Source organism: Rhincodon typus, chromosome 10 (genome assembly GCF_021869965.1).
Source record: "Rhincodon typus isolate 14 chromosome 10, sRhiTyp1.1, whole genome shotgun sequence".
Lineage (NCBI taxonomy): Eukaryota > Metazoa > Chordata > Chondrichthyes > Orectolobiformes > Rhincodontidae > Rhincodon > Rhincodon typus.
Window position 1 is genome coordinate 35,303,350 of NC_063341.1, and position 25,066 is coordinate 35,328,415.

Sequence of the window (25,066 nt, forward strand, 5' to 3'; positions counted from 1 at the left end):
AAAAAATGCATTGATAGTTCCTTTTTATAATACAACCAATTCCAGACACCCACCATTCTTATGTATGAAAATACTTCTCAACTCCTCACTAATCACTCTGCCAATTAATTTAAAATTATGTCTCTAGTTCTTGATCTCTGATAATATCCATCCTGTCTAGGCACCTCAAATTTATACACCTCAATTAAATACACCAAAGGAGATTAAACACAGACTATACAATCTTTCCTCACGTGTGAAATTCTCCATTCCTGTAACATCCTTATTAATTTACTCTAACATTTTTACTCTGTACTCAGTCTTCCTGCAATGTGCAAGCAGAACTGAACACACTATTCATACGGTGGTATTCTATGCCACATCTAATAAGGGAAGTACTTCCCTTGCCTTGTTCTGTTACCTTCTGAGGTCTATAGACATGTAACAAGGTCCCTCTGTACCTCTGCACTTGTCAGTACCTTGTATTTATTGTGCATTCCTTTGTCTTTCATCCCCTAGAATGCAGTAACACATCTTTCTCTGGACTGTAATCATTTATCAATTTTCAGTTCACCTGACCAAATCCCCTAACAACTTTATAATCGACCTCATCAATAACAACAGACCAACTTTTATTTCAAAGTCATCATGGCACAGATGAAAGCCATTTTACCCATCAATTCCATGTAGAAAAATGCAGATAACGTTCTATTCTTGCAGCATCTGTGAAGGAAAAAAAACAGTTGCCTTTCGGGTCCGGTCACGCTTCCTCAGAACAGTTGAGGAAGGGTCACCGGACCCGAAGCGTCAACTCTGTTTATTTCCTTCACAGAAGCTGCCAGACCTGCTGCGCTTTTCCAGCGGCTTTGTTTTTGCTCCTGATTTACAGCATCCGCAGTTCTTTCGGTTTTTATTTAATGTTTTATTCTTGTTGGCTTGCCAGTTTATAACTTAAAAACCTCCACTTGCTGACCAACACCAGCTCTTGGTGAAGCAACACCTTGATTTTAAAATTCTCATCTGTCCTTTTAAGACCCTCCATCATCATTATCTCCCTCCTCTTTATCTATAAGAAATATGCTGCCCACACCTCTTGGAAATACCCCTGCTTCTCCAATTTTGACCTCTTGAGCACTTCTATTATAACTGCTCTACCACTAGTGGCTCAGTCTTCAGCTGCCTAGACCCAAAAGTTCTGGAATTCCCTGCAGAGAACTGTCACAAGTTTCTCTCGCAAGAGATTCCTTATAACCGACACTCCAGTAAAGTACCTTGGAACATATTTATATTGTGCTTTTAAATTAATGAGTTGTTCATCCCATCATATTTAATTCTAAATCATTGTATAAGCCGTGAAAAGCAAGTGACCAAGAACAGAGTCTAACAGAAGCTTCAGAAATAGTTTTTCAGCCACAAAAATATGACTGCTGTTTACTCTGTCACTGAACCAATTTTGGACCCATTTTGCCATATACCCTTAGTTCTTACAGGCTTAACTTTCCTGGCCAGTTTGCAGTGAATCTTGTCAACAGTGTTCTAACATTCTTGGAGACTACAAGCTTTCTACATTCATAAATCTCCTAGTTACTTCCACAAAAACAATCGAGTCAGTCACACATCCTTCCCTTAAATTCATGCTGACTGCCCTCAATTAATCAATACAGTTCTGAATGAAAATTCAATTGCACTTGAAGGAACAGTGAGCTATCACTAAGTTTTTTTTTTGGGTGGTTGGGGGTGCTGGGGCACATGACAATAGCAGGACATGAAGGAAATGCGACCAAAGGAATATTATGGGACAGAAAAAGCTGGGGGGTGGCGGTGGAGGAGGTGGAGAAGGGTAGTAAACCAGGAAAACCAAGAAGGGAAATCCTAAATATTGTTTCCTCCTGATACCACACAATCAGAAGGCAAGGTACAGAAACAGACCAATGACCCACTTTTTCCAGGACTGAAACAGGGTAAGGCAATTCAATCATAATTCATATATTCCAGATTATTTACCCTTCAGGAGAGAAATGATTGAAAGATAAGAAAGTATACAATGTTGACAATATCTCAGAAATTCACAAGGTTGTTGAGCTTGATAACCTTTTACTATTCCTAGTTAATTCCAATTTTAATTTAGCTTTGACACTAAATTTTGCGGAGGTTAAATACTCAAAGTAAAATTGTTTTGTAAGCAGGTACATAAAGCTTCTCTAAAAAAATTACTTTATCTTTCCATTCTTGTAAAGATGTTTCCCCAGTACTCTCACCCAGGAGAGGAGCAAATATTACAACAAACCAACAGACTGGCAGATTAACAAATCAGTCAGTTATTTAAATATTGTTCAGTATCTGGGTGAATTGAATCATTACGCTGACAATATGCAAACACTTAGGCAAATAGCTCTGGAGATCACTGATATTGTCAGGATCACAACAATTGATACTTCCAAATGTGCATTTAAGATGACATAAAATGTGTAAATATCACAGCTGAACGTAGTATCAAATATGAATGATATACAACTCACCTTTCAAATTGGTAATTCCAGGTAAAGAAAGATGTTTTAATTTGACATTCCTTTTACTGTTTTTTTTAGGTCCTGCTTTTACTGGAAGTGTGGAAGTCACTACAGGTTTCACTGTAGTAACTGAACTTGTATTACCTGTAGAACAAAAACAGCATCACAAATAGTTTTGTTCATAACTCATGTCTTCAGGCCTGCAGGGACAAGTTAGAGTCTAGATCACGGAAACAGGCCATTCTGCCAACCTGATCCATGAGTATTTATAATTCACAATCTAAATGACCACTTCTCATCCTGCCTTTATATCCCTCTTCACTCTTCCATCCTTGTGCATGCAAAGCTTCCCTAAATTTGTTTCCACAACTTCTTGCTTCACTACGCTGTGTGAAGGAAGTCCTCCTAAACTCTTTTCGATCTGCCAATTGTTGCCTTTTACATATAGTCACTTGCTCTGCACTCATGTAACAAGTGAAAGCAGTTTTCCCATACAGATCCTATCCAGGTCCAACACAACTTTAAAGATTTCTTTTTATGGGCCAGATGTTGGCAACACTGTACAAGTCAGATTCCACAGCGAAACTTGGCTTGATAGCAAAGATAAAACTGATGGACTATTTGTTTACCATGGTGTTCAGAACAGAACATATTCGCATGCCAAAATAACTCCAACCAAAGGATTTATGGTGTGTAAATTCTTTTGTACTGTGTAAAGACACTTTGAAACAGTCTGGTAAAAATAAAGATTTAAGCATTTTAACATCACCCTGTTTCCACTTTAAGACTCCATGTTCAGTGGGCAAAGCTGTAGTAGATTCCTTTCCAGCAAAATTCTGCATTCACTCAATGTGATTTCTTTCGTCAATGTATCATCCTCTAATCCTTAGTCTGCTAACGTAGCTCACTTATTTTGTGATGTGGATTCCTAAACTCCTCTTCCACAGCTGTGTTCTTAGATCTTTTCTCTTGCTAACATTAAGCCACTCAGGATTACTTCTCTCTTTCCATAATACTTATGAAGACTGCAGAACTGCACTGCAGCTAGTACAGGCTTCGTCTCTGAATGACACAAAAAAAATCCTCCCACCTACCAACCTTCTTGACGTTTACATTTTACTTTCTAAAATGGAAAACATTTTTCTCTTCTTGTGTCATAGGGCATCTTGTTGGTGCAACCCAGTTTTTTTTTCCCTTCCACCCTGGGTTTCTGAAATATAGAATTAAAGATTTCTTTTTTTTTTAAAAACAAAGACCTCAATAAATGCACATATAATCCAGAAAACCCAGTACCACCACCAGAGCACAAAATCTAACATAAACTAAAACTATGTTTATTCCCTTAACATACAATATAGAAATACAAATCAAACAAAGCTATATATGGTTTTGTCTACTTTAGAATCTTAATTTTCCAAGTCATAAGAAAATGAATATTCACTCTGTTCTCCAAAAATACAATATTACATTGCTGTTGAAGCGAAATGTCTAAGCATAGCATGGGGTTTAAGCTAATGGGAAATATACCATCTATGTAGCCTGGTGTATTATTTATTTACCAGGTAACTTTCAGTCTTTATTCTGTAACTTTATTACAGTAGAATTCTTGAAATTTTTGTGATTCTTTTGCATCAGTTACTTGGAAATTCATCTCTTTTCCACAGTTATTGGCTTTAAAGGAATCGTTTTCCAGATCTTGTTACTCATCTATTCAATGTCATTACTTACATGTGGTCTCCTTATTTCTCCTAACAAACTAAAACAGCCCACACACTTGAACTTTAGTTGCCATTGACGCTACTCTTCACATCTTCGTGTACTTTAGGAACCGCTACCACCTTCCCCTGTCAATCCAGTCTGAGTAACAAAGTTTACCTGAGCCCATTTATGATGGTCAGCAATGATGATCAAAATGAGCCTCCTTGTGATACACCAATTCCTACTTTCTCTTAGCTTCCACTGCGTTTTATCCACCTTCGTAATATATTACCTGGCGGCCAATTTCACAGACTTTGATCATGACGAGTCCCCTATTTGACACCTTATTGCAGGAGTTTTGAAAGTCTGTGCTTAACACATCTATTGTGTTGTTCTCATCTGTCATAAACACACATGGAATGGTCCCTGCAGTATAACTTATCCAGAGACTTCAGAGGAAATTTTTGGGTTTGCACCTCCAAGTACCTGTGATGTTTCTCTTTAGGTGTTTCAATCATAACCATGAGCCTGCATACAAACGTTATATAACCTGGTTATCCTGATTTACTGCAGGTAAAAGTGCAATGAATATGTTCATGCTAAAGAAAAGACAATAACTTAGCACTTTAATTGAATCTAGTTTTCATGAAAAATATTTCTCCTTTTACATCTGAATGAGGTTCTAGTATTCTAAATGGCAGGTTTTATTTTACTACCAAAGTATATTGTAAAAGGAATCAATATTCACAAATATACAACCATGGACCTCAAGGAAAATCAGTGAAGAAGATCCACAACCAGTGCTTGACCTACAGCGGAAACAAATCTCTAAAATCAAGTGAACTGACTTAACCCTCACAAAACAGGAAAGAAATAACACAGAACTTTACAAACTGGACAACCAATTGCACAGTGCACACAAATGCAAATTAAAATAAGAACACTTTTTCATATGGGTCTGATCTTAAACATTCACTCAGTTCCTTTCATTATACATGCTGCCCGATCTGCTGTACATTTGCTGTTTTGATTTCAAAATCTGGCCACCTTTGCTCCATTAGTTTGTCAAAGTCATAGCGGTGCAAATTCAGCTAAACCACACTGATGGGAAGTCAAACTCAAGCAGAGCTTGCAATGCAAAGCCACCAGGAGTGCTGAAAACTTCATCTTTGGCTGCGTGACAATAAAATCAAAATCAAAAATCAAAAACTCCAAACCTCCAATTCTGGCTTTGAACATGGCCAACATTAATTATTTAACTACTAGCAGTTGTGTTTTCAAAACTCTGGGATTTCCTCCCTAAACCTCTCTACCTATCTTTTTTGAGACGCTCCTTAAAATCTCCCTCTTTGACCAAATTTCTCATACACCTTAGTATCTCTACATGGATTAGTGTCAAATTTTGTTTGTGGTATCTTGTGGATGATTCAACTTGTTAAAGAAGCTATACGAAGTTATTATTGCTAAGAGCACTGAATTACTGAATTAGTTCAGTAGTTCAAACAATAATTAGTTTTAAATGCAATGTTGTTCTCCTGCCTACTTTTATTTATTTGTGCAACTTTTCCTTTTAGCTATGAATGTATTTGTTCAGTTGAAGTTTGTTTGAAACTTGAGTGACTTCTGCTTTTTTTCTTTACTCATTTCAAGATCAATTTTCCAGAGTTACATATCAGTACCTGGTTAAATTGAGGATTTCAGTCCGACAATTTATTCTCTCCAATTTATTTTGCCGTTTCTGCTGTTTAGTTAGTCAGCAGGAAATTCAAATGAATAGCAACAGTTGATGCAAGCTTTTAACCACGGCCCAACCTATTCCTAAAACTTTCCATTCTCCAAAATATTTCCACACTGCAGAAGCAAAATCAGCACACTAGAACAAAAATGCATAGCCTAAAATTGATGGAAGAATTTTCTCATGTGTTATCATTATTTTGAATCTCTATTGCCATAATTAACAGGTCACATCTTCAGAATACAACCGGATGACCAAATTCAACTTTTTCCTCTATTCTGGATGGATGAACCAAGGTAGACTGAATGGATTTTGCGCTTATTTTGTTATCTCTTTCTCACTGAACACTCAAAGAACGTGGGGAATTACAGGAAAAAGTGTATTCTACCACCACTCAATTCAAAACATAATTTTACAGAATGGAATTTTATTACACTTTGCTTGTTTCAGTCTGTTAGCTGTTAAGTATTATTTAATCTACCTGCGAACATATTATTACACCTCTGTTGCTGGTGGGTCTTGAACCCAGATTTTCAGACCCAGAGGTAGGACTCTACTACTGCAGTGTATAAGCATTCATACGTTTCTTTTTTATTTGCAGCTGATATGATGCCTATCTAATGATGAACCTGCTTGTACTGACAACATAAATGGCTTAAATCGATCCTACATGCTTTTGAAACCTAGTAGCCATGAACGTTTCACATCTTATTTTCGAACATCATCTGCTCTCAATTTAATTAACTCAAAGATCAATTATATAATCTCAGGTTCTGCCATCAGATTCCTGTTATACGGGCACCTCTAATCTTACGTTGGACACATCACTTTACAAAAGAATCAGCTGGGCTCCTTATTAAACCAGTTGCTCTTTTTTCAAGCAAGCTTTTCTTTCGAACTTTAATGATTTTTTCTTCAACAAACTAATGTCAATAACAAGGAGGAATTAGAATGCAATTTTCTCATTGCTTAATTGACATTGTATTCCCTTCTATTGTAAATAGCGCTCTTATTTCTCCTGAATTCAGTTAAATAGTTTGATAGCAACATTTGTTCAATCTATGGATGACCAATTCTAATAATTTATAATACCAATTCCTAGGGAGACAAGGAAAAAAGTATTTCAGGTAAGGCACTAGAAATGCATCAAGACTTGCCAAGCCATAATTGCACATTACACACATACCCCTAGATAAGGGTCCTCTCTGAATATATCCAATATCCATGAAGAGCGATTTATTTAGCAGTTGTATTCTCCAAAGCATCTTGTCTGCTAAACTTACTGAATACTCCTGAAAGCAATAATATCCTCCATTTCTACTGCCTCACTAGATAGGCTATTTCACTCATTCACCACCTGTTACAAAATTAGCTCTCAAACATATTCACTTTTTCTTACCGAATTTTGAACCACTGTTGACTTGTCTAAATCTTACATTCAACACCAATGCATTTTTTGAAATCAGTCTATACCCCTATTCATAATTGGATATCTCTCAAGTTAAGATCTCCCTTTTCACAAAGGGAAGTGCCCGGGAATAGTTTCCTAAGTATCAGCAGCACTCAAGTGCCAAATTTCTACTCTCCACATGTAAGCCAAGATTGCATCAATACACAATTTCGGGTAACTGCTGATTTGATGCAAACATGCATTTTCCATATTGTGCACAAACAATAATGTTTTCAGCAACAGTAATTCATGCACTCCTATATGCTTTGGAGTCTTAAGACAATCTACAGCAGACACCTCAAAGCACTGGAAAAGTACCACCAGCGGTTCCTTCACAAGATCCTTCATATATGGTAACGAGGAAGTTCACCGACAGTGCCATCTCCGAAGTTAACACACATACATTGAGGTGCTAATTAACTAAACATAGCTCTGCTAAAATGGGACACATGCACATGCCAGATACCAGACTGAAGAGGTGTTCCACTCAGAACTCAACTCAGACTCCGAGGAGAGCTGAAACACTTGGTGATGTACTAAAAGTATCCCTGAAAATAAAATCAAACATCCGACTCCTGAAGGTCCCTGGCATGTGATCGAAATAGTCCAGAAAAATCACTAAATTCCAGGAGAATTTCAGCAGATTGGAAATCCGTTAACGTGACAACTCTATTTAAAGGGGAGAGACTGGAAGATGAAAGCAGGAAACTACAGGTTAATTATCCTAACATCTGTTGCTGAGAAAATGCTAGAGTCTGTTGTTAAGGAAGAAACAGTAGGATGTTTAGAAACGCTTAACATAATCAAAACAGTCAACATGGTTTTGTGAAAGGAAAATCACTTTTGACAAATTTTCTAGAGTTCTTTGGAATATAACAAAGAGTTGATAAAGGGAAAACAGTAGATTTCCAGAAGGCATTCAACAAGTTGCGGCAAAAAAACATTACTGCACAAGGTACAAATTCTCAGTATTGAGAATAATGTACTATCATGAATTCTTTAACACACAAGAAGCAGAGAGTCAGGATTAATAGATCTTTTTCAGGTTGGAAAGACTCAACTAGTGATTTGCCACAGGATCAGCCCTACATTCTCAACTATTTACTATCAACATTGATGACTTGAAGGTGGTGACACATGTGCATCCACATTTGCCGACAGTACTGAAACAGGAGAGAGGGCATGCTATAATGAAGACATGGGCAACAGCAAGGGGATTTGGATTGGTTGAGTGAATGGACAAGATCTGGTCAGGCAGTTTAATTTAAAAAAGTAAGAGGTCATGCACTTTGCTAGGAAGAATCAAAAGGCACAAGATTACTTCAATGGAGAGAAACTCCAAAAACATAGTGCAGAACGATATAGGTGTTCCAGGGCATAGAACATGAAAAGTTAGCATGCAGGTACAGCAAATAATTATGATGGCAAATGGAATTTTGGCATTTCTTGCACAGGCTTGAAGGGTGTTCGTGAAGCTGAACCTGGGAGTACTGTGTACATTTTAGTCCTCTTATTTAAAAGAAAGGTTGTACTGACACTGGGGACAGTTCAAAAGAGCTTCATTAGGTTGATTCCTGGCATGAAGGGACTGACTTAATGGTCAAGTAGGTTAGGCCTTTATACACTAGTGTTTAGGAAAATATGCAGCCATCTTATTGAAATACACAAAATTCTAAGGAGTTTGGATAAGGTGAAAAGATGTTTGCACTAATGGGAGAGTCGAACTCGGGGGCACGTTTACAGATAAGGGGACAGTCATTTTAAACTGAGATGCAAAGGATTACTTTCTCCCAGAGGGTAATGAATGCCTGGAATTTGAGAGCCGTGGAGGCTACATCACTGAAAGTATATAAAGGAGGTAGACAGTTTAGAAATATTGGGGAGTCAAGCGTTATGCTGAACTGGCATGAAAGAAGTGAGGAGGCAGTTCAGCAATGATCTTGGTGAATGGTCGGGCAGGCGTGAGGAGCCAAATGGCCTACTCCTCCCCTATTTCTTATGTTATTCGTGTTCTTAATGCTACAGAAATACTCTCCCTTCACCCGAGGTGATAATCCTCAGGTTAAACCAACACTCCTAATGACAGAGCAGTCCTATGATCTGCAAGGACTGTGTTGACTTTTACATTTTTAACTTCAAAAGTAAACTGGATTGAAGTTTAACAAATCCTCTGGATCAGATGAGCTTTATCTCTGTGTTGAATGATATGGCTAGAGGTATAGTGGATGCATTGGAAGTTATCTTTCAAAATTCTACAGATTCTTATTAAGACAGGAAGACAGAAAATGGAAAATTGCAGAACTTTTAGTTTGACAGAGTTGGGAAAATGGTGACATCTGTAATAAAGGGGGTGATAATATCATCGTCAGTGCAGACATGGTGGGCCAAACAGCCTGTTCCTGTGATGTACAATTCTACGTTCTGTAACCAGACATTTAGAAAAGAACGGTAATAATAGATGTACTTAACGTGGATTGATGAAAGGGAAATAATGCTTGACAAATGACTGGAGTTTTGTTTTAAGGATGTTACTTGTAGCATTCATTAAGAACTACCAGTAGATGAGGTGTATTTGCACTTTTGGAAGGTTTTTGATAAAGTCCCACACTGCAAGTTAGTAAACAAAATTTGAGCACGTGGGAATGGAGGAAATATACTACCTTGAATTGAGAACTGTTTAACTGGCAGAAAGCAGAAATTAACAATATATGGATTATTCTCAAGCTTCAACTAGTGGAATGCTGTGATAATCAGTGCTAGGTTCAGAGTTATTCAGTCTATGTAAATGATTTGGACGTGGGGACCAACTGTAACATTTATAAATTTGCTGATGACACCAAAGTGGATGGGAATGCAAAGTGAGAATAAGATACAAGGCGGCTTCAAGATGACCTGCACAAGTTAAGTGAATGGGCTAGAACATGTCAGATGGAATAGAATTTGAATAAGTGTTAAGTTATTCAATTTGGTAAGAAAAGCCAAAGGTAGAATATTTTTCAAATGCTAAGGAATTCGGCAGTGCAGGTGTCCAAAGGGATACTAAAGGATATCCTTGTTCTTGAATCACAAAAGGCTAGCATGCAGGTGCAGCAAACAATCTGGAGGGCATATGGCGCGTTGGCCTACACTGCCAGAGTATTTGAATACAGGGGGAAGACATCTTGTTACAGTTGTTTAGTGCCTTAAATGAGATCTCACCTTGAGAGTTCTGTAGTTTTTGCTCACTTATATATAAAAAAAGGATAAAGTGGTCATGGAGGCAATCCAATAGAGGTTCATTGGATTTAGCCCTAGGGTGGCAAGATTGGATTGTTTTACAAGAAGAGATTGAAGTAACTTTGACCTGCATTTTCTAGAGCTTTGAAGAACGAGGGTCACCTCATTGCAACTTATTAAATTCTTTCAGAGAGTGACAAGGTGGATGTAGATAAGGTACATCCCCCAAGTGGTCAGTTCAAAACCAGTGGACTGAATCTCAGAACAAAGGGTAGATCATTTAAGTCTGAGATCTTCAGAGTTCTCTCCCCTAAACTGAATCATTGAGCATGCTCAAGATAGAAATTAATGGATTTCTGGAGACAATTTTTTTCCCCTATTCATTTGCAGGATGTGGGCGTCGCTGGCTGGCCAGCATTCCTTGCCCATCCCTAGTTGCCCATGAGAAGGTGGTGGCGAGCTGCCTTTTTGAACTGCTGCAGTCCTCCTGCTGTGGGTTGACCCACAATGCTGTTAGGGAGGGAATTCCAGGATTTTGACCCAGACAGAGAAGGAACGATGATATATTTCCAAGTCAGGATGGGGAGTGACTTGGAGGGGAACTTGGAGGTGGTGGTGTTCCCATATGTCTGATGCCCTTGTCCTTCTAGATGGCGGTGGTCATGGGTTTGGAAGGTGCTGTCTGAGGATTTTTGGTGAATTTCTGCAGTGTATCTTGTACATAGTACACACTGCTGTAAATGAAAGAATATGGGGATAATAGGGGCAAATAATGAGGTAGAGTCAGAGACGTACAGCACGGAAACAGATCCTTTGGTCCAACTCATCCACACTGACCAGATATTCTAAATTAATCTAGTCCCATTTATCAGCATTTGGCCCACATCCAGCTAAATCCTTCCTATTCATCTACCCATCTAGATGCCTTTTAAATGTTGTAACTGTACCAGCCTCCACTATTTCCAATAGCAACTTGCTTCTCTCACACACACGTCACCCTCTGTGTGAAACAGTTGCCCCTTAGGTCCCTTTTCTATCTTTTGCCTCTCACCTTAAAGCAATGCCCTCAAGTTTCAGACTCCCCTACCATGAGAAAACGAGCTTGGCTATTTACTCTAATCCATGCCAGTCATGAATTTATACATCTCTGTAAGGTCACCCCTCAGCCTCCGATGCTCCAGGAAAAATAGCCCCAACCTATTCAGCCTCTCCCTATAGCTTAAACCCTGTAACTCCAGCAACATCCTTATAAATCTTTTCAGCAGCCTTTCAAATTTAACATCTTTCCTATAGCAGGGAGACCAGAACTGAACTCAGTATTCCAAAAGTGGCTTAACCAATGTCCTGTACAGCCACAACAGGACATCGCAATTCCTATAAAAGTATACCAAATGCCTTCTTCACTACCCTGTCTATCTGTAAGTCCACTTTCATGGGGCTATGAACCTGCATTCCAAGGTCTCTTCATTCAGCAACACTCCCTAGAACCCGAAGTTCTGCCTTACTGAAATGCAACACCTCACATTTATCGAGATTAAACTTCAGAATCAGCCATGATCTAATTGAATGGCAGAGCAAACTCAATGACTTGAATGGTTTACTCCTGCTTCTAAATTCCTAATTGGCAATTCAATGATCCAGTGCAAATTCTGGATCAAAGTAAAGGCCCACCAGCTAAGAGCAGATTAACTTAAGTGTGATTGCATTTCTTCTCGTTGAAATAATTTTCATATCAAATTAATTAAGCAAAATGTAAGTACCATTTATAATAACAAAAATCTTGAAGTTTGAATATTTACAACAACCTTTCAAACAAAACCAAGCATTAATGATTAAAGATGCTGTGGTCTACGATCAAAAGTTTCAATTATAAAGCATTTTAAGCCAAACTAACTTCTTTTTAATTTGACCAAATGCCTATCTTCTCCTCTTAAGTTTTCAGGCTATGTACCAATCAGAAGTGCTCGGACTCCTCCTGCTCCGTGCATCGATCTTCACTTACACCAACTTTTGCCTAAAAATATGAAGTTTGTTTGTGCCAAAATTGCCATTAATCCAAACTTAGCTTTTAACATAAGAAAACAAACCTACATGATTCAAAACTGTTTCAACAAATGCTGAACTATACAACTCAATCAAGGTCATGCTTGTCACATCAATTAGTGCCAACATGTTGAATCACTTATCCCCGTGCAGTGAAACCTGGAGCAAAGTCTCTTCCTCCACGTGTATAGCTTTTAAAGCAGCCCAGTTTGATGAGATTTATGAGTTCTTTACCTTTAGCCCTTTTCTCTTGTTTCTTTGCAAAACATTGTTGCTTCATTCTTTGGATTGTAACTTTAATTTCTTCTCTTTTCTCTGGTTCAAAGTTTATTTCTGCACTTCCTCCATTCTAGAGGTTTACAGTGATAAGAATAGTATCACCTTGAACATACCATGGGCATTCTGTTGGAAATTCACCTCATCCATACGAAGAGGTAATTGTAAGGGTAATTTTTCAACCTGGAAGAGAGATGAGTTTGCAAGCATCTGAGGAGAGCCTGATGAGAGCTTAATTACAATTTTATTATAAAATAGAATAAGAAAATCTCAATAAATTTGAAAAAAATGTAGTGAATTTTTAATGGAATAAGCATAAATACATTTATTTGCCTACAACTTCCACTGAAAATTGTTTAAAATTAGATATCTTGATTTTAAACTTTGGCAACATCATTTAAAATTACTTGAAAGCAATTTATGGCAGATGCTGAAAATCTGAAATGAAAACAAAAATGCTGAAGAAACTCAGGTTTGGCAGCATAAAATGACATTGCATTTACTTGGACAAATTATACATGTTCTTAAGTTTTCAACTATTTTAACCCTTTTTTCTGATTATAGAAATAATTTAACAATCACAATATGACAAATCATGATAAATCACATTTAAGTTTCAGTCTGCTCAACAATATTTGCATTGAATTTATCTGCTTATTTATGAGCTCTGTTAGAAAAGCTTTAACAGCAAAGCACAATTACATTTAGATCAAAGAGATTGGTGGCTGTTCTAAAATGCTGAAGATTAAGAAAATAGAAGCAGTAAGGCAGCTATTTGGCACCTGGAGCCTACACTGCCATTCAATAAGATCATGGCTCATCTGTTTGCGTTTTGTATTCCATATTTTCTTTTAACCGGATGATCTTAAACTGCCTTGCCTGACCCAAATCTACCTACCTCTGCCTTGAAAATATTCAATGACCACGTCTCCATCACATTCTGAGACAGGGCATTCCGATGTCTCTCAACTCTCAAAAAATTGTGTCTCATCTCGATCCCAAGAGGGTGACCCCTAATTTTAAAACTGTGCCCTCTAGTTCTGGCCTCACCCACAAAAAGGAAACAACTTCCTACATCTACTTTATGACCATTCAAGATTGCGTAGCCATCTCTCTTCTAAATGCCAGAAGAAACAAGCCAGTCCTATCTATTCTCTGAAGACAACGCACTCATTCTAGGTATTCTTCTAGTAAACCTCCTCAGAATCAGCTTCACCATATTTGCATCCTTACTTAAATAAAGAGTTCGAAATTACACACATTCTTCAAGATAAAGTCTCAAAGCTTCAGTTATATTGGGCAAGCAGGCTGTAGAATGGGTGCCCGCTGTCTCAAACTCAAGTGCAGAAAGTTCTGCAATGCTGTGTCGCCATGCTTCTGGCTGAACATGTGATTTCTCTGACACAGTTAAAAGCAATGTCCCACCTCAGCGTGAATCTTCCTCACTGTCAGTTATTATGTTACAGAGTTATGCCCAGCATCAGTCTCCCCTACATGGAGGTTACATGCCTCTTTTGTATCAAACACAGTCCAAACTCATGTCAAGTGAAGTTGGTTTGAAGGTCTCTCCAAGGTCTCTTGGCAGAGGTCTCGAGTGGCGAGAGTCTCTTCTGTCCTATGCTTTTCAAATAATGCAGCACTGTGTATTTACTGAGGCAGTCCACACAAACACATTAGAAAAATAAATTAAATCAAATACATTTACATTCAAAGAATGAAACTAAGGATAAAAATGGAATTGGGATTGTTAAAAACTTTGGTTAGGCAAATATCTTCTCTATTCAACCAAGATATTTAGTAAATAGGTAGACACACTCGCAAAACAAAGCAGAAAGAAAGCAGGTTTGAAGCATCTCAATGACGTGGAAGCCATAATGATCACAATCAAAATTACTGCATTGCAGTTGGACTTTCAAAAGACTTCGACTTGTCAGCATTGTTTAAGCTCATGGAATAAAAAGAACAGTGGCAGCAGGTTACCAAATTGGCTGAGTGATTGGAAGCTGAGGGGTTCTGAACACCTGCTTTTGGACCAGAGGAAAGCATACTTCTGTTTCCTAGGTGGTGGTGTAAGGGCCACTATCTTTACTGATCTATTGTAGCCAATTGAAGTCACAAATCTTGCAGATCACAGATCTCTGCAAGATTAGGTTTAGCTAGTCCCATTCCCTAGCGCTTACCCTGCAATTTCATCCCTGTCAGATTAATTCAGTTCCCTTTACAAAGCCACAACCGAGACTTTATCTACCTTCGATGCTCATCCTAGATCTTAACCTGCCATTAAACAAAATAAAAGGTATTCAGGTTGCCTTTAATGCTTTTGAGATTACTTTAAATCTGCTTAGTCTGGTTCTGGGCTTTTCTGTTGTCTCTATCTGTTCTGTCTATATACTCTATGCCTACAATTATACAAGTTCAGGATCCCATATGTCTCTTTAAACTAAATGATATAAGATGAGTAGGATGAACAATATAAACTAAATGCTACAGTTGTAAAGCAGATGCAGGAGCTTTCTCGCTTGCCTTATCACCTCCAACGATTTGTACACATTCAAACTCTGTTCCAGCATCACTTAATCAAATTGTTACAATTATCTGCCAGACACCCAACTATTACATAGGTCTACGTACTTTCGAATTCAATAACTATCCACATTTCCGTAATTGAATTTTTGCCCTGGACACCAAAGACCAAGTGACTACAACAGATTAAAGACCGTGGTCCTCACACCAACGTGTGGGAAACAAAGTATGTTCTCCTTCAGTCCGAAAGCAAATGTTCAACTCTATTCAGTTTCCTGTCACTCAGCAAATTTTGTATCCTGCTGCCACTGTTCCTTTATTCCATGGGATTAAATAATGCCGACAAGTTCAAACCTTTTGAAACCCATCTGCAAAACATCAACTATATTACCCTTATCAATTTGTTCCACTGACACATCAAAATGTCAATCAAGTAGTTATAAATAACTTGCTCGTAACTTGGTTCAGTTTTGTGAAGGTGACTTCTTTTATCAAAAAAAGTCAAAGTAATTTGGAACAGCGAACGAAAGACATCATTCCCAAGAAAGCATCCGGATCCAAGTTAAATACCGCACTGAGAAAACCGGGGAATTAATGGCTGAATGTTTACAAAGTTAAGTTACAGAAAGGCAGATAATCAGAAATCATGAGGCTATGTTGAAAAGAACAGGTTCTTAGCAGTGGAAAGGCTAATTTATACAAGTATAAAGTTTATACAAGTATACAAGATTTCAGTTGGTAGAAATCTGTATGCTGAGAGAATTTTGAAGATGGCTCTAGATTGTGAGTAAGTCAAAAATTATAGAACTGGAAAGAAGCTAAGCTATAAAAATTAGAAATCATTAACTCAGCAAGAAATTTTAAAATTAAAACAAGTGATATTTTACTGGGATGAAGTATCCATAAACGATATTGTTGGGAAAAAGTCTGAATCTGTTTTGCTGTTTAGGAAATTTCAAAATTGTTACACACAGCTATATACAGTCTTTTCTCACCGCCCCGCCCCCCCCCCCCCACACACCTCCCGTGTAATAAACTTGTGTCTTTTGTCATAAGAACATTGGCAGCATTGAGAGTACTTTCAGCGATTAGTTACTATGGTAATCAAACTGCAAAAATAAATATCATCCAGCAAGTTGGGTTTCACACATGGATCAACAACCCTTAGAGATACTGAAACTCAGTGAGGGATCAACCTATCGCCACCTTACAGTACTTTTTCCAGTTGGCATGGCGATCACTGGAGCATTCTTGTTTGCGCTCTAAAGACTTTCAGAACTAACATATGGGTTTTCCACACACTAAGCTTCCAACAGTTCTTGCTTCTGGGATTGGCCTCTTCAGGGCTTCCTTTTTTGCCAGCCTTGATCTGTTGGAGACTGCTAAACTGAAGCAGAATAGGAGGACTGGAAGACTGCTAATGTAGCACCTCTATTAAAAAAAGGGAAGGAGGCAAAAAGCAGATAACTACAGGCTGACTAGCCTAACAGCTATTGTTGAGAAAACGTTGGAATCAATTAAGGAAGTAATAGCACTGCATTTGGAAAATCATAAACAAATCAAGCAGATTCAGTTTGGCTTCATGAAAGGGAAATCATGTTTGACTAGTGTAGTAGAGAATTTCAAAGAAGTCTCGACCAGACCCGATAGAGAACCAGATGACGTGTTGTATTTGGACTACCAAAAGGGGTTTGACAAGGTATCTCACAAAAGATAAAGTCATAAGATAAGACCCCATGGAGTTGGAGGCAGTATGTCAGCTATTAGGCAAGAAACAGCAAGTGGGGATAAGGGGTTCTTTTGTAGGTTGGCAACCTGCAACCAGTGGGGATCCACAGGAATCAGTGCTGGGAACGCGACTGTTTCCAATGTATATGATAGACTTGGAGGATGGAAGCAACTGTACTGTAACTAAATTTGCAGATGACAAAAATAGGCGGAAAGACGAGTTGCAAAAGGGGTACAAACAGTTTACAGAGAGATTGATAGATTAAATAATTGGGCAAAAAGTTGGCAAATGGAGTATAATGTGCAAAAATGAGAAGTTATTCATTTTGGAAGGGGAAATAAAAGATCAGTATTATTTAAATGGCGATAAGCTGCGGAAAGCTACAACACAAGAGGACTGGGGATACTTCTGCACAAAACACAAAGCTAGCACACAGTTGCACAAAATAATCAGGAAGGCTTCTATTTACCTTCTATTTAAAGGTAGCCCATTGCTGAATGAGTTTTGCCTCCCAATCTGATTGCACTTTATGTGGGATAGATGTTTTCAATTCATTGAAAACTGTCCTGTTCCACTTAAGTAATTTTTTAAACTCTAGATTGTTCCTTATTCTTTTTAATAGCAAATCTAAATCATATGATTCAATGGTTACCTACATGTTTACTATGGACAACTTCATCAATTTGACATACCTTATTCCTCAGAAGCAAATCCAGCAATGCCTCCTTTCTTCTATTGCCAGAAATGTACTGTTCCATAAAAAAATCCAGAACAGACCACAGGTGGTGATATTTGAGAACACAACACACCCTCTTTACACTGTCACTATCTATATTTAGAAGAATTAGTGTCCACCAGTATCATTACTCTATGGTCTTGCACATACAAATTCCACACAAATTTGTTCCTCCGTGGCTTTCTCATTAAGTGATGGTCTACATTACCCAACTGCATAACCACTCCTCTGTTGTTTAACAAAACGGGTTGCTTCATTGGTCCCTCCAAGAAATTTTTTCTTGAGTATTGTAACATTTTCTTTAATTAGCACTGCCAATTGTTCTACTTACTTGGTATCCCTAAACATCTTGATCCAGGATGTTTCAGTTTTCCCCCTTTTCTGAACAACATTTTCTCAAATGGCTTGCCATGTCTGCAGCTCTCCCATCTTATTTACCAGGCTTTATGTGTTTACATGCATGTATTGCAAAACTCAATTACATCTTGGTACTTGCCCTAAACGTTACTCCAGAAAATGACTATTCCTTGATCCAGCAACAGATCTCATCCAATCCTTTGTGCACTTAATTTCTCTTCTCTAATGCTACATCCTGGTCCCTATCCCAGTGTTAAATTAATTAGTTTAAATTCTCTCCCACAGCACCAACAAACCACTCCATGAGGACACCAACCCTAGTTCTGTTGAGATGCAAATTCATACAGACTGTACAGGTTTCACCTTGCCCAGAACCAGTCACCATATCCCACGTCTATAAGCCCGTCCTCAAACACCGACTTGCCAGCCATGCATTCACCAGTTTTTTCATCCTATTTTGCAATTACTAGCATGGGGCACCATAAAAGTCATAAAATTCCAAACTCATGTTACTGGTTTCTCCAAGTCAAGAACAGTTTGTACATAAAGTTAACAATATCTGATGAAATCCAATACTTAGTGCAGTTCTGGTACCTTAAAGAGCCATTGTAGCTTAAACTAATAGCTGCCACAGTTGAAATCATAACACAAACCAGTATATTCAGTGAGCTGAAAATGTTCCAGTAGCAGCAACTTTCCAAAAACACATGCACACACAACTACAACAAGGGAAAATAATCTCTCTCATCAATATCGAAACTGTCAGATGTACAAATATACTGTAAATCAAAGCATTAAATACTGTACTTAGAATATAACCTCATTATGCTTCTAGAGACAATTGACAAAAAGAAGTTTATGATACACAATATTTTCTCTATCAGGTAATACATACGCAGCTAAATTGGTAGTAAAGTTACCAGGCAATAATCTATAAATTTTGGTAAACACCAGTCATTTCAGAGGTCAATGTCTGAGAGCTGACATAAAATGCCTTGCAAAAAGAAAATTCAACTTAAAAAAAAAGTGATGTATCAACTTAGTAGGTCAGTATTCCCAGAATTTAAATAATGCAAAAATTGCCACCAGCTTCTAAACTGAAGGAAATTGCAAGTTAAATTGCCACAGAATATTAACACACGTGCTGTCATTAAAGTGCAAAATAACTGAAATCAGGATAAATAACAGGGACCCCCATCCCTGTCCTGAACAAGGTAAATATAGAAAATATGCCATTCACTTTCCTTAATTTCCCTATAAACATCTCCAGCGGCTGCTCCAATGCCCGTACAAAACTTCTACATGATTTCAGCCAAAACAGTAAAATGATTGCCTCGATTACTATCGGATAGCCTGTAAACATACAGCAGGAGGAAAGAGACATGCAAATTATAAAATTTACCAAAAGGATGATGTCACTGTATTAATATTCAGAAAAAGAATCATGAGATAGAGTAAAAATAGATTTTACAAATCTGGTTGGGCTATTCACAAAAGTAGTTCTAAATAAGTGATGCTTCCAAGTTATAAAAGTAGCATTGATTATTTCAATTCTATGCACCTCGAACAATGTGGACTGCTCCCTTTAATGGAAAGTACATCATAAGGTGTGTCAGAGTCTAAAGAGTGTGCAACTAATTTTCAAAAAGTTAATCACCACTGATACCTGCTGGTATTTTTGCATTTGAAACAAATCTAAAATCAATTTAGAATGTTTTTATATGTACTCTAGGAATCAAGTTAAAATTTCTTCCCTTCCACAACCACTTTCCCGTAACTTCCCTCTCCACTTTCCTTGCTTCTTCATCCACTTTATTCTCCTTCCATTTTTCTCCCATTTACTTCAGTTTTTTTCCCACTTTTATGACCCTTCTATTTGTTCAACAGTTTATGTTCTTCTCCCTATGACTGGCTGCCATCCTCTGGTTCTTTCTTCTCATCTTCCATATCCCCCTCATTCCAAAATTATAAATGAGAATACCTTGACAACTGTCTTAACGTATACCAAGGGAAATCTGGAAAATCAAAAGGATTAATTGCCGTTACACCATGAAGCCTTGGTCTTTCTTCGGTGAACTTGGGAGACACTGGGAGCATATGAACAGTGATGGGCAGTCAAAGACCTTGTGTGCTGCCTTCGCAGTAACAGTGAGGGAAGTTGTAGTAGAATGTTTATTTACTTTCAAGAACAGTAGCTCCTTGCCTGCTGCATTCAAATAATTGTCTCTAATGAGGCAAGGGCATACCCAGGCAAATCAGTCCTCATTCTGTATCAGGATAGAACTGTTGCAGATGTTAACATTTTATGATTAGATAGTAAGAACTGCCAATGCTGGAGCCAGAGATAAGTGTGGAGCTGGAGGTACGCAGCAGGCCAGGCAGCAGAGGAGCAGGAAAGTTGACGTTTGAGTATCCCGAAACTCTGATGCTGTCTGGCCTGCTATGTTCCTCCAGCTCCACACACTTAACATTTTATGTTTGTTTTACGCAGATGGAGGCAGAAATAAACACATCACACAGTTACCAGAACTCAGGGGAAAGTGAAATTTAAGCCCATACACAGTTTCCATTCCTCTCTTTCTCCCATTCAATCTCACCTTATCAATGATGGTCACTACTCCAAACATCCCAGTTCATTCGTATTTTAACCTCCTCTATCCATTACATACAGTCCTTCCCTAGAAGGTTCTTTAAAATGTATCCTCTCTCTAAAGATCCTTTTCCATTTGTTAGACCACAACCAGATATTTTTTTCCAAGTTCAAAACACTATTCGAATAATAAACACATTAACATTTATACATTGGAAGCGACATACATAGCCCAAGCCCAATTCTATTCCAAAACATATTACAGGAAGTAGCATTATTCTGTCTATGATTAAAGTTAAACATTCTCACTCCAAATTGCTTTTTTTGAGTAAGGCATAGATTATATATTTTGGTGAACAATGTTGCTTTAAAGCCTCTTTTCTTAGCATAAATTTGACAAGCCATGCAAGCTTGTGTATTTTTTTTTTAAAAGAATACAAGCTGGGCTGATTAAAGGATACTGCAATAGGATTTGTAATGTTTAAAATGCAGTTTTGCCCAGATAAAATTATTGTTTCTCTCTATTTTGAGATAGAAATGCATTTGAAAAATTTCTTCAGCTTTTACAATAATTTTATTAACAACAGATAATCATGCTTGTAGGGTCAAGCAATTCCAGGTTAGTCCTTAGATTTGTTCACAACCACATCTTCTGTTGCTTCCATGATACGCCCAGATGCACCAGAGTGATCATGATGTTGGGGGTGCTAGTGTTGGACTGCGGTGGACAAGGTCAAAAATCACACGACACCAGGTTATAGTTCAACAGGTTTATCTGAAAACACCAGCTTTCAAAGCTCTGCTCCTTCTTCAGGTGTAGTGTGGAAGAGGAGGTATACTGACACAGAATTATGAAGCAGAAAGTTAGCAAACCTAAAACTGGCTCGCTGACCCTCTCCTGTTGAATCTTTAATCAGTTAGATAGGAGACGCAGGTTTTTATTGATTAAAACACAAATCCCTGAATTTATTTGTAGCCATTGCCCCGAGATAATTAAAGGCATAGCCTCAAGATTAGAGGGAGCAGATTTAGGACTGAACTGAGAAGGAATTTCTTCACCCAGAGGGTTGTTAATCTATGGAATTCCTTGCCCAGTGAAGTAGTTGACGCTACTTCAGTAATCGCTTTTAAAAAAAGGTGGATTTTTTTTGAACAATAAAGGAATTAAGGGATACGGTGAGAACGCGGGTAAGTGGATCCGAGTCCACGAAAGGATCAGCCATGATCTTATTGAATGGCGGAGCAGGCTCAAAGGGCCAGATGGCCTACACCTGCTCCTAGTTCTTGTGTTCTTGTGTTTATCAGTGTATACAACAGGTGACACCTCAGGTCAGACAATGCATTTTAGGTGCGAGGCCTTGTTTAGATGGTGCGGTGGGGTCACCTGCAGCGTGACATGAACCCAAGATCACGGTTGAGGCCACCCTCACGGGTACAGAACTTAGTTATTAGCCTCTGCTCAGCGATTTTGTGTTGTATTGTATCTCAAAGTCTGCCTTGGAGGACACGTACCTGGAGATTGGAGGTTCGCTCCCCCTCGCCAAGATGTTTGTGTATTTGTGTATTTGCGTATAAGTTTTATTTCGTTCAAAAAAAAAAAACCAGCCTGACTCCAGGTTAAAACACAAACAGATTCTAAACAAGGCCTCACACCTAAAATGCACTGTTTGACTGGAGACATCACCTCTTGTATAAGCTGATAAAACCTTTAATTATCTCGGGGCAATGACTTGAAAGAAATTCTGGGATTTGCATTTTAATCAATAGAAACCTGCATCTCCTTTCTAATTAATTAAAGATTCAACAGGAGGCGATCAGCAAACCATTTTTAGGTTTGTTACCTTTCTGCTTATAAATTCTGTGTCGGTATACCTCCTCTTCCACACTTCACCCGTGGAAGGAGGAGAGCTCAGAAAGCTAGTGTTCTCAAATAAACCTACTGAACTATAACCTGGTGTTGTGCGATTTTTGACCAGAGTGACCAAACAGAGAAGGAGACTCTCAAATATAGAAAAAGGGTCAAGAATAAAACTGCCTTTTAGAAAAACACTGGAATATTTGATTAGCATATTTGTACTCAAAAAAGGAATAGCTTTAAGAAATAGCCTCTTGCTTACCTCGACTGTTGATTGCATTTGCATCACCTACATTTTCTGGTTTGCTAGTCAGGGCATTCACCATAACCTTCAACCTCTCCCTAAGGTTTGACATTTGACTGCTGTGATTCTGCAGAGAGAGAAACCAACACAATATTAACGAAAGGTATTTAAGATGATCAGCAATTAACAGACATGAATCGTCATTAATTTTTGGAAGCTGCTTAAAGAATTCATGAAGTGTAGTGATAAAAATGTGCACTTTGAAGGAGAATACAACAGTCTGAAATCTCATCTACACAGGAAAATGCTGCATCCAAAAACAGCAGATTGCATCAATCTTTATCTGGGCTATTATAGGATACCCAATTTCAGGGGCATCCCAATGTCAAATCAACATTTATCATATTTTTCTTCTTGGAACTATAAGACTTCAAGATGTACTGCAGAAATTCACCAAGACTTTTTATAGAGAACCTATTAAATCCATAAAGAAAAGACAAGAGAAGCAGATAAATGGAAATACCACCACTGCAGGTTCCTCACCATTCCAACTTGGAAATACATCATGGATCCTTCACTGTCGCGGAGTCAAAATCCTGGAACTCTCTCCCTGACAGCATTTAGGGTGTACCTACACAAAATGAACTACAGCACTTCAAGAATACAGCTCATCAATCACCTTCTCTAGGGCTGGCACAGCTAGCAAGGCCCACATTCCCTGAATGACTATTTTAAATAAGTGCTGAAAGAAACAAAGGCATCAACAGTCACAGCAAATAAGCACAACTGGGTGGGGATGTCCTAAAGTCCTGGGGAGTCCCAGAAAAAAATACCTGCACGACCTTCAAAATTATTTTAATTATATTTCCCACGCAATAGCCAACCAAACTGAAAACAGCAGCAAGGACAGACCACAACTGGCAGCAGCCTTGCAAAATATGGCCATGCAGTCCATTCCTTCTGGTTCATAGGTAGTCTTATGAAAAGCACTTAGCTGCTCGATTTGGTTACTCTAGTCTCCAGTTAACAGTCAGCCAACATTAATTATAAAACAGGATTTCACATGCACAGTGGAAACCAGATTTAAATATCAATGAATGGTGCCACACCTTGAGAGGGATGCAAACACGCTTGTCAACTTAATGCCACAGAAGTGGCAGCTAGCACAAATGCAGCAGGTTGGGGCTGCATTCATTTTACTTTGAAAAGTCAAGGGAGGGATATTGTTACTATTATAATCAGAAATTGTAATCTTACTATAATAAAACTGAAAATGTCATATGTATATCGCAGTGTAACATTTGCTGTAATCACAGTAGAATCTATTCCACATTAATTTCGTCTCTCAACTCTGAACACAGTGATATTCCTTCAGGAAAGCATCAAGTCTCAGGCTGTAAAACCTTCAGAATCTACAACTCAAGCTTTTTAAAAGAGTCTTTGGAGGAAGAGCAATAGCAACTAGGAAGGAGCCTGGAATTGGGAAGAAGCTGGGAGGATCCAGCAGCAGACAGACAGAACGAACCCGTGATTTGAGCAGTTATTTTAAACTTCATTCTCTTCCATTGTTGTTGCTCTTCAAATTAAAGCTCTTAACGTCACTTCCTACTCTCGTTGACTGATAGGATTATGATTCTTATTTTAAAACCCATACCTTGTACTAGCTTCAAAAGCTGGAAACATACTTAAAATGGAAGATTTGCAAAACATCAATACCAGAATTCCACTAAATGGTGGAAATTTCTCTTTCTTGATAACGTTGTGCTCTACCATTTTGCCCTATGGAAAATCATCACTTCATCCATCTATAAAAATGCAATCTCTGATTGGGCATCCAGAATTTGAACAAGTTTCCCAATTTTCTGCTTTAGAAACTGTTCAGTGAAATGAAGGACGACTTTTAAAAATTAACTATCTGCAGAAAAGTGCAAACTACCATTTTCTAATTTGATGACTCATAGTTGTGCCCACAGCACTCCTCAAATCATACTACTGCATAAATGTGTAGTGGACACATCCGATAATCTTGACTCTTAACAATACTCTTCTATAATCTTTCCCAAGTATATAAGCTTAGAATGTCCTCACCTCTGCTTGTCATGATCCTTGCTGCTGTATTAAATAT

At 38.1% G+C, this 25,066-nt stretch overlaps 1 protein-coding gene across 2 annotated transcripts in view; it reads right to left on the minus strand.

Moving 5' to 3' along the window:
- efcab14 (EF-hand calcium binding domain 14) overlaps positions 1 to 25,066 on the minus strand; it is an 86,049-nt gene that overhangs the window by 22,461 nt on the left and 38,522 nt on the right. The window contains exons 8-9 of one of the 2 annotated variants that reach the window (XM_020513955.2): positions 22,960 to 23,068; positions 2,499 to 2,633 (exon numbers count right to left, since the gene is read on the minus strand). In XM_020513955.2, coding sequence (XP_020369544.2) covers positions 2,499 to 2,633; positions 22,960 to 23,068 — 244 coding nt within the window. Of the gene's footprint in view, positions 1 to 2,498; positions 2,634 to 17,526; positions 19,606 to 22,959; positions 23,069 to 25,066 lie in introns of those variants that run through there. The other variant, XM_048601747.1, reaches the window with a different exon arrangement.